The 16,358-nt window shown below is 40.5% G+C and overlaps 1 protein-coding gene across 2 annotated transcripts in view; it reads right to left on the bottom strand.

The window, feature by feature from the left end:
• ZNF438 (zinc finger protein 438) overlaps positions 1–16,358 on the bottom strand; it is a 110,640-nt gene that overhangs the window by 62,553 nt on the left and 31,729 nt on the right. For both annotated transcript variants that reach the window (XM_080916830.1, XM_080916829.1), the window contains exon 2: positions 13,678–13,755. Coding sequence is in view for 1 of the 2 variants with exons in the window: in XM_080916829.1 (XP_080772955.1) it covers positions 13,678–13,726 (49 nt within the window). In the remaining variant the exon portion in view is untranslated. The remainder of the gene's footprint in view (positions 1–13,677; positions 13,756–16,358) is intronic.

Below are 16,358 nucleotides of genomic sequence, written 5' to 3'. Positions count from 1 at the left end.
AGCTGCTCGACTACAGGACCTGGGGTCAGGTCCTAGCACCCACATGGTAATTCACAAATCTCTGTAACTCCAGTCCCAGGGATGTGACGCTTTTTTCTGGCCTCCATGAAAGACTATATCGCAAAGTCTACACAGACACACATACAGGTAAAACATCCATACACATAAAAGAAATAAAAATTCTATGTGATGAAGACAGAGCATCACAACCACCTCTGACACACAACAGGAAATGCCTTGATTTTCAGTGTCTCAGCAGAGTCCAGTGCTGACCGAGCTCAAACTTTGTTTCTGATACTGGTCAGCTTAGACTATCTCTCTCCTGAGTCCATCTTTCCACCTTTAAGGACAAATAATGTAGATATTTCAAGTTCCTATTTCTCCCAGTGAGTCACTAATAAGATCTGTCCAATTCACACTTACTTAGCTCAATCAAGGACACAGAGAAAACAAACACCTTTGAGGTCTTTTGTCTAATTCTCAATCTGTCTTGTTCTGGATGTCTACAGGCTTTCTTGGGTCACTTTTCCTTTCTATCATACGGCACTCTCCTCACAGGCATTTAATATTTAATATAGCACTTTTTACTCAGAGTCCAGTGGCTCCGTACATGGCTCCGTGGAGTTAGGGAGCTGGCACCTTGGAGTTAGGGAGCTGAGGGGTGTATTTTATGCCTGTGGTGCCCAGTATCCTGGCTGCAAATAGAAATGACCATGAATGCTCTCTCTAAGACAAACTCACAGCAGACTTCATCTTCATCCCCTACTGTCATCAGCCACAAAGGGGAGGATCAGAAATGGCTGCGTAAAGCCAGTCAGAACCTTGATGAATACAAGTGGAAAAAGAGACATGTTCTTCAGAGACTTCTCCAGAGAGAACAGGAACCACTCCACTTCAGCCCAGCACCTATGAGGTTATATTTCAGTGTCATGGTGCTATAGCCCATTCCTCTGAGCAACACAAAGGGGGTTAGAATTTTTTTCAAAATCGAGAATATAATATCTTTAACAAATTTAATTTGTTCTACACAGAAAGACACAAAGTTGATGTTTATTGGGCAAAAGGGTGGTGACCTTTATAGTTTCAAACAAAGCCTCTGCCTAAGACTGTCAACTTCATCAGGATTGGTATTAAAACGTTTTATCTTAGTGTTGAGATACAGCTATGTACAAACAACTAATACTTGTGGGTCTGTTCCTCAGGTAACTTATCTAGACCCTTGCTGTCAGTGATGGCACTGCTGAGAAGTACTGACCTTTCTGCTTCTTGGAGAACAGTCACAGCCTCAGAAATAGGTCCTTTCTGTCATGAGAAGCATTAGTCAAGGAAGTCACTGTCATCCACCAATAGTCCACATAAATAATAAAAACTTTTAGCACTAAGACCACATGTCTTGGCTACACAAAATCATTATCTTGAAATCTATGTTTAGAAAAGCCTGTTTTTCTAGTGTTGGCTCAATGAAGGTTTAAGAACCCCTCTAAACGTAAAAAAAGTGACTTAGAGAGGCCACACTGGTGAGCTAAGTGAACTTTTCTTTAACATACCTGTGCTTCATTCTCTGTGTTAAATGAGATGTGTGGCCAGTGCACCTTTCTTGTTTTTTGATATCTCAATGCACCTGCCTAGTTTCCCCGAGTTTGCCTTTGCCTCTGAGGTGCAGCAACTTTACTGGGTTCTTTCAATAGTTAGATTCACTCTGTCTTTTTATCTCAAAAATAGTTAATATGTAAAGGCTGGCTTAATTTCACCAGCTTGGGAGTTTGGTCATTATCATTAATTCTATGTATGATGGGCCTATTTTATTTACTTCTTGAGATGTAGAAACTTCCAGGGTGATATAAAAAGGGGAGGGAGTTAAAATAATGCTACCTAAGAATGTACCTTTTATCAAGAACTATAGCAAGGCATTGGTCTTTACCAGTTAATAAATAAGAGTATTTGGGCACATGCAGTAAGTGGAAACCTCACTTATATAGTTACCTCTTCCACAGTGTGTTACTTACTGTTAAACAGCATCTATACCAGACAGTTTCCTGAATACAGAGGAAGAAAGACTGCAGGAACAGTACCTTACGGTATCTAGGCAACGCATGGTGTAGCTCTGTGCCCTATTTATTTCTATTAGAATTAGAATTCAGGCATGTGATGGTTGTCATGGTAGCATACATTAACACATGTGAGTTATAAAATCAGGTGAACTTTTACTGAAAGATGTTTGGTTTGTAAGATAAATCTACAAATAAAGACTAGCCCTGCTAATTAGATTAAATACAAGACATTTTCTGTAAATGGATGATCTATATTTATATGTGCATGGATGTGAGATACACACACACACACACACACACACACACACACACACACACACACACACACACAAACAAACACAAACACGCAAAAAATACTTTAAGAATCCTCTAAAAACTATTAGGAAATGTTATATGTTAAAACCAATAATATTCCTTACCACTTTTTCTATGCCTAATATTAGATTATATATAGGATGCCTTTTATATAGAAAGTAGTAAGATGAACTATCATTTGATGAATCTTAGCTAAGCCTTTTTGAAGCTTCCCCAGACTGGCAAATACCTTGGCAAGTTGAATGGCTTTAGTCTAGTGTCTTCCGGAGGATAACTGAGCTGTCAGTAAAGGATCCTTATGCTTTTACCTCTCCTCCACACAAGTCAGCAGCATGAGAAAGGCTCCAGACAGAGCCCACTGCCTGCTATGCTATGCTTAGGTCCCCAGCCTGCATGGCTCTGGAGCCTGTGCCCCACTCACTCCTCTCAGGCTGCCTTTTGGCTCCTGTGATCCTTCCATTGTGTTCTTTTTTGTTTTGGCAGCTGTGCTGCTGATTCCCTGTCTTTCCTGAGTTTTGCTTCTAAATTTATAATTTCTTGTTTTCCAGTTAAATTTAACTTTCTAAATTAAATTATAATTTTAAGTTTCCCAGTTATGTATAGAAAATCCCACCTCATTCTCTTTCATATGGACAATCTCCCACTGATTTATAATATACTGTTTAACTTATAAACCAAGTCTCCACATAGAGATGGGTCTATTTGTCAATTCTCTTTTTTTTCCCACTGGTAATTTTGTATATTCTTATACTATAGATAGTTTCAATCACTTTCGTTTTATATTAAGTCATGATACAAAGGCAGGAAAAACAGACCCATGATACAGGGCCCAAGCCCAATAGGGGTACATTCACAATTTTTGGAAGATACCTTTTTCCTAAGTTCAAAATTATAATGTCAAAATAAAATTAAAATATTAAAACAAAAGTTAAAAACATAACAGCATTTTATTCTACTAAGATGTTAATAGTAAGGACAACCCCCCCCCCCCAAATCTGTTAGGGATTTAATTGTAAGAGCACTGAAAAGAATTAACATTTTTCCCATGGCAAGTCTTTCTTTTCTAAATCTTATTTGTTGAGATATAAGCCAGGCTGACTTTGAATTTGCTATGTAACTGAGAATGACCTTGAACTCCCAATCCTACCTGCACCCCTCAGCTGCTGGGATCACAGGCCTGGGCCACTTTAGCCTGGTTTACGCAGTGTGAAGACTGAACCCACGGTTTTATGTATGCCAAGCATGAACTCTGTCCACTGAGCTATATATATCTCCATCCCCCTTTAATCCGGTTACTTAAGGTTTCAATGAAAGTTTGTACCCTTTCAAGGAAAAGTTCTATTTTTTATTTAAGTCAATTATATTGTTATTATGTAAATTGTATCATTTAAAATGATACCTTTTAGCACTTTCCTTGCTCCCAATCTATGGTTTTGCCTTCTATGGTTTTAGTTACTCAAAGTCATCCATGAAATAAAAATATTAAATGGTATTTTCCAAAAATAAGCACACCTTAAGTTTCCAATAGTATACCCTGGTGCTATACATCGGGATGGATTTTTTTACTCTGCACATCATATGCACACTGCAAACTCTGCCTGCCTGCTGGCCAGACACACCCTTTCCAACAGATCCACTGCTTAGGATCACAAATAATCCTGTTTTAGACAATCCTGCCTCCAACAAACCTAGGAATATAGTAATGCTGGGGATTTGAATACACAGAAGCTGTAGAATGCTCCTTTTGAGTGAAAAAGTAAAAGTTCTTCAATTAAATATAACAACTGTAGGTTAAAAATGCAGATATATAAAGCAAGGACAAATTCTCAAAAGAAAATCATTCCAGCTTTGCTGCTGCACCTAAGGACTGCAAACTGCAAAAGGTGAGCTACAGTGATAAGTGCTCAGCTACACTGAAGGCAGCAGCGGTGTGAGAAGAAGACAAACAAGAGGTATTCCAGGTGAGATGCTCCAGAAAGACTGAGCCTCAAGAAGAAGCAGGGATGCCATGGAACGTGTGTCACCAAAGCACTGAGAGTAAGGGACAGTGTCTAGACTCAAGGAAGAATGTAAATTAAAACCATGGTAATTTCTGAGGGAAGCCACACTGGAAGCTGTGCATTTGTGGCAGCTAAGTGGTTGATTCTTAGGGAATAGGACAGGAGTCAAAGCAAGCACTTAGCTGGGACAAATGCAGACTCCTCACAAAAGAAGATGCACATAAAAAGGCAGTCATAAAGACTGCATGGGCACAGGACACAAAGCAGGGAGGGACAGATAAGCCTTGGGACCATGTGGTAGTGCTGTGGTACAGAGCAAGACCAGGCAGCATGTGCAGAGAAAAGAACCGAAACTTGCAAAAGCAAAAGCAAAACTGGCATTCTGAATCAAGGAGGGGTCATATTCACATCACTTTTGTTATTAGTTTTTATCATTAACAATTTGTTTTACTATATCTAACATAATTAAACTTCTCGTTGGCACATAAAGTAAAAACACCGTTATCCCTAGAGTTCAGTACTATCTGCAGCTTCAGACTGACATCTACTGGAAGATGAAACATACGCCCCACCAATAGTATCCACTGTCATTCTTTCACTAACAGAAACCTGGCAGAGGCCACCTTAACCAAGAGACCAAATTTAACTCCTTCAGTAATAAGTCATGTTGAAATACTTTACCTCTGATCTGATGTGATATAATCCTGAGAAAACATCAGACAAATTCCAGCTGAGGCCTAGTCTATAGATCACATGACCACTACTCTTGAAAAATCTCAAGTCCCAAAAGACAAGGGGGGGGGGGGAGTGAGAGAGGGAGGGAGGGAGGCAGAGAGGGAAGGAGGGAAAGAGTGAGGCAAAGGAAGAAAAACTGTACACAACAGAACAGCCTAAAGGGATGAACACTGAACACAACTTGAGACCCTGAAGTGGGTCTGGACTAGAACAGTGTGTAGAAAAATGGAACGGCTGCATTCCACTCATGCTGTAGTTTTGGTAAAGGCATGGCTTTGTGGGGGCTGAGTCCCATCATTCCATGCTCCATTTACCTGTTGCCACTGGTCTGCACAAGTGCTACTGACAGGCTTTCTACTAAAACCCGCCGTCAAACTTACCAGTTCGTCCTAATAATGTACTTGTGGAATTCTGAAAGTTTTTTTATTGTTGTTGTTTGTTTTATTTTATCATAGACAATTTATATCATATGCTCATAATGGCATTTTATTTTCTTCTCATTTATTATGAGGGCTATTCTTGGCTGTCAACCTGACTATATCCGGAATAAACTACAATCTAGAAATGGAGGGCTCACCTGTGATCCAGATCTTGAAGCTAGAAAACACAGGCCTTTAATCCAGATCTTGAGGCTCACCTACAGTGAGCTTCTTCATCTGCTTGTACTTATCTGCCAGCACATCTGTTAGAGCCTACCCCTTCAGGATTCAGAACATACAGATGACTAGCTGAAACATCCAGCCTCATGGGACTGAACACCTCCTAGATTCTTAGGCTTCCATTCACAGCTGGCCACTGTTGGGTTAGTTGGCCTGCAGCCTATAAGTCATTCCAATAACTTCCATATATGTGTGTGTAAATTATATATATTCCATAAATTCTGTGACTCTACAGAACTCTAATATATTTGTACATCTTTTCTTTTAGTTTCTTCCCCTCATCATGACTTGATTTTTTGGACAGATCCTTTGGCATAAGACTAAAGGAAAATGGTAATCTCAGACATATTTTTCTTTATGCTCACAACTCATTTTAATTTCACCAGGATTACAAGCAAAGAAGGCCTTTTGGGTCTGACCACTTCTACCATAAAAATAGCAATACCATTCTGTTTGAGTTTTAAATACTGAAATGTTAATCTGAGAAGCATAGAATAGATAATAGATAATAGGGAGTGTAGCATGAAGACGGAGAGTACAATGTGGTATTGCTATCAAAGTAGAATAAAAACTATGACTTTATATATCCATATGTCTTCTTCCCCGGAATAGTGTTAAAGCTATCACTAGAAAGTGGCTATCCAACTAGACACTACACTATAAGCCCTCTCTCCAGTACCAGATGCAGCTCTATGAATGGTTCTTCCCAAAAAATATTTCAGTGTAGTGTCTGGATATCAATCTCCAAGCAGAGGTTTTTCAGGTACAGAGGAGGTCTTTCTTGATTTTCCTTGGGTGCTGGAAAGCCCAAAGGGCCATTGTCAAAGGTCACCATTAACCAAGAATGCCTCGAATACAGTGTTACTAGCAATAAATGAATGTAGTAAACCTGAACTGTGTTTAAGCTTTTGTACATTTTGGAGGCTATTTATTACAGCAACTAATGATACCAAAACCTCAACACCCCCCCCCCAAAAAAAAAAACCACAGTCACTTTCAAGAGCTGCTCATATGGACAAATGAATGGCAACTCCTCAAACAGCCAGAGAGCACAGTGAAGACAAAAGAAAGGTGAGTGTGCTGTGTATGTCACAGAGCGTGTTTGCAAACACAACCTGCCTAGGTAATTCATGGTGACACTGAAAAAGTGCTGCCCAAATCATTTGAAAGCAGAGCCCAGCCTAGTAAAGCACACATCCCCTAATGTCCACATAAGCATGGTCTTAGAAAACAACAGGCAGGAAGAATCTTCCAGAGGCAGAACTGAGTCGCAGAGAGAACAGCACACAAAGGAGCTCCTCTTAGAGGACAGAACTGGAGTCTGACCAACGGTCTTTCACATGCTTCTCAACGTCTATGCTCTGTTTATTATCTGCTTCTAACCACAAAGGCTCCTCAGCTTCAAGAGATCAAACACAAACATGTAACTTGACAACTGGCCCTGATACGGTGCACTATGGGCCCTGCACATAAAATGACTCTGGAGAAAATAAGCCTGAAGTGCTCCCTGTATTGATCACTAAACTGACAGTCAGAAGGCCCGTATCTTTTCGGCCCTCGCCACTGGCTGTAAGAACACAGATAATTGAGGCTTCCTAGGACTTCAGCTCCTTAATTTATAAAATGAGTAAGTTCTAAATTCTAATTTAAAAATCATTGATATCACAGAACCAAAAAAAAAAAAAAAAAAAACCCCACAACATAAACTATAAAATGCCAGAACCTGGGAATTCACAAGCAACTGGTTGGTCTGGGGTCTCAGCAAATCCAGCTCAGCACAATTTAAAAAGAAAAAATTTACAAAAAAAACATCCTGGCAGTCTGTCATTACTTTTCTTTATTGTTTCTGTCTCACTACAGTAAAGTAAAAAATTAACTCCTTTTCAATCAGTGAGACATGATTCCTAGAGGGAACCAGCTACAGCACATTTCAAAATCTCCACACTTTTGCAGCATTAACAGACCAGTTAAACTGAAAAGTCCTAAAGCCTAGAATTTTAAATCTGAAAGAATCACATTAATGTAATTTATTAGTTATATAGTCAAATATCATATTAATTGGATCCAAATAGGATTAAGTAACTGAAATTTGAAAAAAAATATTAATTTCAACCTTCTTTAATATTTAGAAGAAGGTAACTTTTGGGAGGCTTATCACCATTAAAATTTAATAAAAAAGCCAATATTTTATAAAGTCATGTTGTTAAAATAATTATCTAGCTTTTTACACATATTATGGGTCAAAACATTTTAGTTTCATTTTAGTTTCTATGGTGTTGTGGGTGGAACACAGGGTCTTGTAATCCTCACTTAGATGAGAACCCTCAGGGCTTCACTCAGAATGAATGGAAACAGGCAACCTCAGGAAGTAGGAGGTGGGGACTCTCTAGAATGTACCAGAGACCTGGGAGGTGAGAGACTCTCAGGACTCAAAGGGAGTGACCTTAGATAAAATGTCCAACAGTGGGAAGAGGGAACTTGTAGAGTCTACCTCCAGTAGAAAGACAGGGCACCAAGTGAAAAATTCTGACCCAGAATTGATACCAAATTGGGATTCATCTCAAGAGTGGCTCCAAGGCCTGACACTATCACTGATGATATGGTGTACTTACAGTCAGGAGCCTAGCATAGATGTCTTAAGAGGCCCAACAAGCAACTGACCTGGGCAGGCACAGATTCTTTCACCCAACCAATGGACAGAAGTCGAGGACCCCTATGGTTCAATTAGGGAAAGGCTGGAAGAAGCTGAGGAGGAGAAAGTCGACCCCATAAGAAGACCAGCAGTCTCAACTAACCTGAACCTCCAGGGTCTCTCAGACTCTGAGCCACCAACCACGCAGCACACACAAGCTGGTCCAAGGCCCCTGACACATATACAACAGAGACTGCCTGGTCTGAGAGAAGATGCACCTAACCCTCAGGAGACTTGAGGCGCCTGTCAGGTGGGGGTGGGGAGGGGACATCATCTTGGATGTCTTGGAGACTGAGGAGGAATGGGATGAGGAACTGTTGAAAGGCAGACTGGGAGTAGAATAAGAACTAGACTGTTTAAAAAAAAAAGATTAAAGGTTATTTTAGAGAGAGAGAGGTAAGAACCCAGGGTTTACTACTTCAAATCCTTGACATGAAAACAGGCAAATCATTTGGAAAGCCTGTTGTCTCTTTTGGATATTTCTATCTGGTTAGCGATGTTAAACGTCTCTTATTTGTTCTTATTCAGACTCCACTGGGTGTAATACTGCATGCTTTTGTGTGTGTGTGTGTGTGTGTGTAACGTATTTCCAATAGAGAGCATCACGGTCCTACTGTACACTTCTACCATCTCCATACCTACCTAGTTTTCTGTAGTTCTCAACTTAATGCTGGAGAAAAGTATGCCAACAACTACTTATACATGTAACATTGACAGTGATCCTGATGGCCTAAGGCTATGTTACTGCACATGTGGAAAGTTATTAAGGAAATATATAAGGAAAATCATAAAGTTATAAGACTAGGCAATTCACAGACCAAAACTAGTTTCTGTTGTTGCCTTGACTTTGAGTTTCAGAAATACCACTTCCTTGCTTGTGGAGTTGAGTTCTACGACAAAGCCCTGTGAAGACTGCACAGAGTGGGCCTTGGACAAACCCTCTGCTGCTTCCCCTGTCTCTCTGTCAGATCCCAGTAAGTCAACCGTCAAGTGAACACGTAACTACCTATTACAGAAGTAACTCAAAAGTATGGCAATATTGATGAAACATAAAGAAACTCTGTTAACAGTTAAAAATTCACAGCAGAAGGTGTTTCCATGAGTGTAGCATTACAGAATACCGAGAAAAAGAATGATGTTGAGCTCTAGCCATCCCCGACTTGGCATGTGTGGTGTGCATTCATGTGTGAGTGCACATGGAGGCAGAGGTCGACACTGGGTGTCTTCCTTCATCACTTCCCACCTGTTCACTGAGGTAGGATCTTGCTCTTTGAACCTACATTCTGTTTGGGGACATGTAGCTAGTTAGCTTGCTCTGGGGATCCCCTTTCTCTGCCTCCCACACTGGTATTCCAGGTGGTCCACACCTCCCACATTGGGATTGCAGGCAGTCCACATTTACTTGGCTGATGGGATCCAAACTCAGGGTCCTTATATACTCCCCAGGGAAGCACTTGTCCACTGAATCATCTCATTAGCACCCATGGTGAACTTTTATAAAGAAGAGGGAATCTTATCAAAACTTCATGCCTTGGACTTACTTTTAGCTGCTCATGGTCTCCAAGGTAAACAATAAAAACAAAAGAGCTCAGAAATGTTCTATCATAGGACAGTTTGGGGACCACTGAAAGCGGGCGTACTAAAGCAGCTATGAGGCTATAACAAGAGTCAATACCAGATTTGCCAAGGACCCAAGAGACTTGAACTTCTGGATCCTGTAAGAATCTACTCTTCTGCTCACTCAAACCCTTGCACAAGGATGGACTCAAGGTGTTTGTGTCTCACACAAGCAGCTGATTGGCTAAAGCAAAAGCAAGGGGCTACACTAACACAGACATGTGCAGGGAGGAAGGCATATACATCAGGAGGATAGGTGTTAAGGCTGGGAAGCAAATAGAGATCTAACAACAGAAAAGTAACTGATTACCCAATGTGACTAACTAAAAACTATTAAATGCATAACATGACTAAGAACACTGCTTCAGATCTCAACTTAATGCTGGAGAACAGTATGCCAACAACTTCTTATACATGTAACGTTGACAGTGATCCTGCTGGCCTAAGGCTATGTTACTGCACATGTGGAAGGTTATTAAATGCTTTATAATGATTACGTTAAAGGTCAGATTCCTCATACACACAACCTCACTAGCTATTATAAGTTAGACATGTACATGAGCAGACAATGATCTCCTTCCATTAAATGCAAACTGGCTGAAACTACTGCAGAAGTTGCCAGGCTGTAAGAGAAAAGAGATCAAATTAATGAGGGTGAGGCTGTATAATCAGTTTATGAAACAAACTGTACTGGGATCAAGGGTGATCTCACCATCTCCCATATATCCAAGTATACTTTCCAATGTGACTCCTCTCCTTTCTTAGATCATCACAAAGTCTATGTCAAGATTTTTCTTACTTCTTTTCCAATCAGATGTTCCTGAATAATCATCTGAATTTGGCAAACTTCAACTTGATCTTGCTGTCCACTGCAGAAACCTCTGCAGGGTAACTCCCCACTGCCAGAGGGAGAGAGACCCAGCTCCTTGGCAGGGCACCAATGGATCTCCTAAGTTGCCAATACTTAAAATCTAGGGGTTTTCTACCTAAGCTGAATACCAAAACCAGTCGGGAGCCTTAAAAGCTAAATTGGTTGATAGCCCATGCCCCAGAAACTCTATTTAACAGTTCTGAGCTAAGATTCTGAGACTTGCAGCTTTAAGAAATCTGGGTGACACTCATGAATTGCCAAGACTTAAGTACTTAAGTTGTTTATTCTCCCCAGCATGAGCTAACTCTTTTGGCTCAGACAGTGGCAGCACCTTGCTTGTCTCTATTCAGAGCAACTAACCCCTTAGCCTATGATTTCTTCTCCAACTCTTACAGCTTCCTCATTTCTCTGAAACCCAGTGGACCCCACTACTGTCTTTGGAGACATGGGAATCACAATGGGATTGCCATTCTGAGCATCCTAGCTCTTCTCATCTCCTCTGTACAGTCTTCTATGGCAAAGGCACTGTTTCACTGACGGTGCTTCTTTAACACCTTGAGCCCTGGATTTCAGACCCCAGGAGAAGATAAAGCTTCTCTAGCATCTTTTGTTCACACTCCCTAGCCTCTAGCTTTGACAACAGTATTAAGCATAAATCAGGTACTTGTGTGTAACACTTAATGATCACTGAATAAATTAAACTCTCTTAAATTTATGAAGTGATTTTTCTTACAGTCTGACAACCTAAGCTGTCAACCATAAGATTGTTTATGCACACAGTGACATGTTTTTCACTAGAAGCATCGTTATATCAATGTAGAAATGATAATCACTTGTTCACAAAGAGTGACGTGATGTCAAATATAAGGGTGATAGCTATTAATGTGTTTTCCCTATAGATAGAACGATTTCCATGTTTATGCATTTTCCATGCATATGTATTATGCTGTGTAGATAAGCAGAAATGGATAGTGAAACAGCTCTTTATCTCTCTGCACCTGCCTAAAATGGCCCTCTCACATAAAAGGACATCTGAGTCTACCTTAATCACTGTGGGGAGGACCAGAGAGCCAGAGTGCTTCTCTTTCAGTTTAGAGCATTGGTTCTCAACCTTCCTAAAGCTGTGACCCTTTATATAGGTTGTGGTGACTCCAAACCATGAAGTTATTTCATTGCTACTTCGTAACTATAATTTTGCTACTGTTATAAATCAAAATGTAAATACTTGCTATGTAGGGTATATGATATGCAACTTCTGCTAAGGATTTTCTAAACTTTACCCTCTAAGGAGTATCAGCCCCCAGGTTGAGAACTGGTTTAGAGTCAGTGTCTATAGGTCCTTGTCTATGACAGTCTCCAAGGTGCACAGGAGGAAGAGTAGCCAGAAAGACTACAGAGCTCCAGCTCGGCCCATGAAGCTCCCAACCCATCTCCACAGCCTTTGAAACAGAGTTCAGTTTCTCCACACAACAGCACAGCACATGGCAGCTGCCGGGAGTTAGAACAGCACTGCAGACAGGTCCTGTGAGTCCTAGGAGCACTGTCCCAGAGACTCAACTATCTCTCTCTCTTTCTGTCTCTCTCTGTGTCTGTCTGTCTCTCTCTCTGCGTGTGTGTGGTGTGGTGTGTGTGTGTGTGTGTGTATGTGTGTGTGTGTGTGTGTAAAATGCCCTCTGCATTCCAAACAACAAATTATGTGTAAACTTATTTCTGGGTTCATCATAAAGAGTATGTATGAGGTTGGGGCTGACTATAGCTGCCCAGTATTTTCCTAGGCTAAGATAGCAGCCAGGAGAACATAACAAAAATAACTAGCTGCCATGAACAAGGGTCAGAAGTATCCATGAGAATGAACACCGAGGCAAGATGGAAAAAAGAGCCAAGGACATTCTTAGTTTGCTAAGTGAGTATTACTACACATTATTAAAGGATATGTTAAATGTTGTGGGAGACAAATATTAGCCAAGATCTTTGAGTTGTAACCTGATGACCTAGGATGGGGGACTGCAAATACAAATAACAAAAAAGTCACATAACAAAACACAGGAATAGAAACAAACATTAAATACAGGGAGCAGAGAGAGCAAGAAGAAAGACCCAGTATTCCCAACTGGAAACTGAAAATTCAGGGTTGTACATGATATGGCAGTTCAAATAAGAATGTCTCCCTCCCCAAGGCTCATGTATTTGAACACTCAGTCCCCAGTTGGTGGCACTGTTTGGGGAAGTCTAGGCCTGTGGCCTTGCAGGTGGAAGTATGTCATTGTGGGGGAGGGGGAGGAGTCTGGGAGAGCTCTGAGGTACAAAGCTTCACACCATTCTCTCCCCTTCTCCTTCTCTCTCCTCTCATCCTCTGCTTCCTGCTGTGGTTTAAGGTGTGAACTCCCAGCCTCCATGCTTGCCTACTGCTTCCATCTTGCTGTCATGGACTCTAACCCTCTGGAATCATAAGCCAAAGTAAACCCTTTCTTCCATAAGTTGTCTTCATTATGATGTTTTACCACAACAGAAAATTGATACACATGAGACTTAAGGTAGAGGAAGCAGCAAGCTTGGTTTAACAGAAACCACCACAGAAATCAGAAAGCAGATGAGCACAGGTACCATTTCCCAAGAAGGATTTCACGCACAAGAGAACAGGGTACTCTGAAAAATCTGAGAATCACAAAGTGGCAAAGGTGTCAGTCACCTTTACTCTTTGCTTTTAAATCAGTCTTGAGCTGAGGCTGAAACTTACGTGAAGTAACGTGATTTAGCAAATGTCTTCTAACTTCTGAAATGTCCATACTGGATGGTGCATGACGTGCATCTTCATCTGAAAGCAAATGCAATGGAAGTGTTACAACAGAAGGAACTGATAGGTAGCTTACAGAAACTAATTAGATGATTGCACCTGAAAAGCAATAAAAATTATATGAAGTGCTATAAAACTGCCACCCTTTATACCAGGCATCCAAAGAACTTAAAATAAAACCCTAAGCCAATGCTCAGAGGCTTTAAAAGGTAAGACATATAATATTCCTCTTCATTTATTTCACTTCAGAATAATAAAACTTTGAGGAAAATGTTACTTAGCATTTACACCTGGTTTTAAAAAGTATTTAAAATGTACACAAAATTTGAATTCCAGTCACTGTCCTGGTGAACATGGGATACTACACTGATTATTAGTCCCTGTTTTCACGAAACTCATAAACCTGTGGATGAGACAAGCAGGAAAAAAATAATCCCGTTGAGGTAAGTCCAATAAGTGCTACAAATAATACAAGACTGTCTGGGACTTTAGCATAAATTACCATGAAAAAGTGTGGGGAGGCTCTTCATCCTGGGAAGAGGACAGAGAGGGACACTGGGAGCCTGGCAGGATGCTAAGTGGAAGAATTTAGGTTTGAGGTCATATTAAAGATTTAAATACTAAATTTGTTTATGGAGTGAGATACTAGATTCAGCACACAAGGCTTCTGTTTAGCCCGACAGGAAGCTACAGGAGCTTTCGGCAGCACTCATTCAAGTTGGGATTGTTAAAGCGTGGCTATTGGGCTGGAGAAAATTGCTCAGAAAGTAAGAAAATGCACTGCATATGCATGCTTGCATCCCAGTACTCATTTAAGAGCTGGACAAGTGCATGTATGTGTGCCTAGAACCTGGGCTTGCTGGCTGAAACAGTAGCTCCAGATTCAAAACCTGAAACCCTGTCTCAAAGGAACAAGGTGGGGTGTGATAGCACAGAACACCTCATGTCTTCTCCTGTCTCACACATGCAACACCCTACATGTACATGCATACGTAATCATGCACTCTCTAAATGAATTTGATTATTTATATGCTGGAATACAGAGGAGACGCTGTGATAGGACTCCACAGGCAGGAATCTCTTCTGATACTACAGTAGTCAAAGTGAGAAGAAATTGGCACAACTGCAATAGAAGTAAACTGTAAAAGAAAAAAAAAAAAAACACAAACAAACAAACAAGCTTAGTTAAGATGTCCTTCAGAGTGGGAACTAGATTCGTGACCCCAGACAAACAACTGGAACCACCACCATCCTTGTCACACAGTGACAAACACAGGTAATCTGGGTTGTGACAGACGTTCTTTCTAATCTGAGGCATTAACTTAAGGAAGCTGTTTTAGAACACCAGAGCCCAATCTGTGACCAGCACGCACCTACAATCATCCATTTGAAAGTCAACGTCATAATGGCTTCTGTGACTGCTCACACTGCTCTGAGTTAGTGTTTGTTCATCTCACAAATAGTTTATTTATCTGAGGATGAAATTCCACAAGGAACAAAAGGCAAAAGAAGGGGGTACCCTCCCCTTTCTCCTCCTCACAGAAGCAAGCAGTCTGAGATGAACTCAATGGTCACTTGTAATCATAGAAAAAAACTTCAGAAAGGCAGTGAAAGAAAGTAAGAGTGTCCATGAACTGGGAAACTTAGAAGAAAGAAGTATAATTACTAAACCATGTCATATGTAATTATAATTATCACTTAAAATGTTTTCTTAGAACAAATATAAATCTAAAATTTATTAAACTATATTCTAATTTTATTTTTGGTTTTATAATACCAAATGGTCAGTTCTGAAAACATACTTAGCAGGTTATATTTAGAAATATATATGCTTATATTTATATGTAAGCAGGTAATAACAATTCAAAAGAGGCTGTAACTTTGAAAAGAGCAAGGAGGGTTAAAAAGGAGGATTTGGAGAAAGAAAAGAGAGAAATGATGTTGATTATATTATAATCTCAAAGAATAAAATAACTTAAAAACAAAAAGGACATAATTCTCTTAAGATTTAATACCAGTTCTAGCAGCTGCTCGGGGCTCAGCAAATGCTACTGTTAGCCGAACACAGAGAAGTTTCCCTTTGCAGTAAGTGGCAGTGAGTGCACATAGTTGAATGGATGTAGACACGTACAAGTATGCTGCGAAAGTGACAGATGACATTTAGTCGCAAATAGGACAACAAGACTCCGGAAGTCGCTAGAAGAAGGGACAGACAGGATGTAAGAACTGAATGATGGGGAGGAGGCTGTGGGATGCTATCTGGCAGGCACAGCAGTCAATGTGATCATGATGTCACAGCAGCCTCAGCCAGCTTCAAAGGGACTGCACAAGACTGGGCCTTAGTAGTCAGTTGTGGACACGGGAGTTCTATCCTCCCTGATGAATTCCTGATTATGGTAGATTCTGGAAGAAGTGTAGCTGTTGTCTTCAGCTGTCTACACACTGGTGGGCTTACCATGTTCCAATGGACAGCTCAGCTCCAAACCCACTATGATGGCTATTACTGGTTATCAACTTGACTACTTCTGGAATTTTTTAAAACCCAAATGGTCAGGCACACCTATCAAGGAATTTTTCTTAACAAAATCATTTGAAATAGGAAGACCTACTTTGAATGGGAAGAT

Source organism: Micromys minutus (assembly GCF_963924665.1).
Source record: "Micromys minutus genome assembly, chromosome: 5".
Taxonomy (NCBI): Eukaryota; Metazoa; Chordata; class Mammalia; order Rodentia; family Muridae; genus Micromys; species Micromys minutus.
Note: the sequence above shows the minus strand (reverse complement) of the source record. Positions and strands in the feature narration are given on the sequence as shown.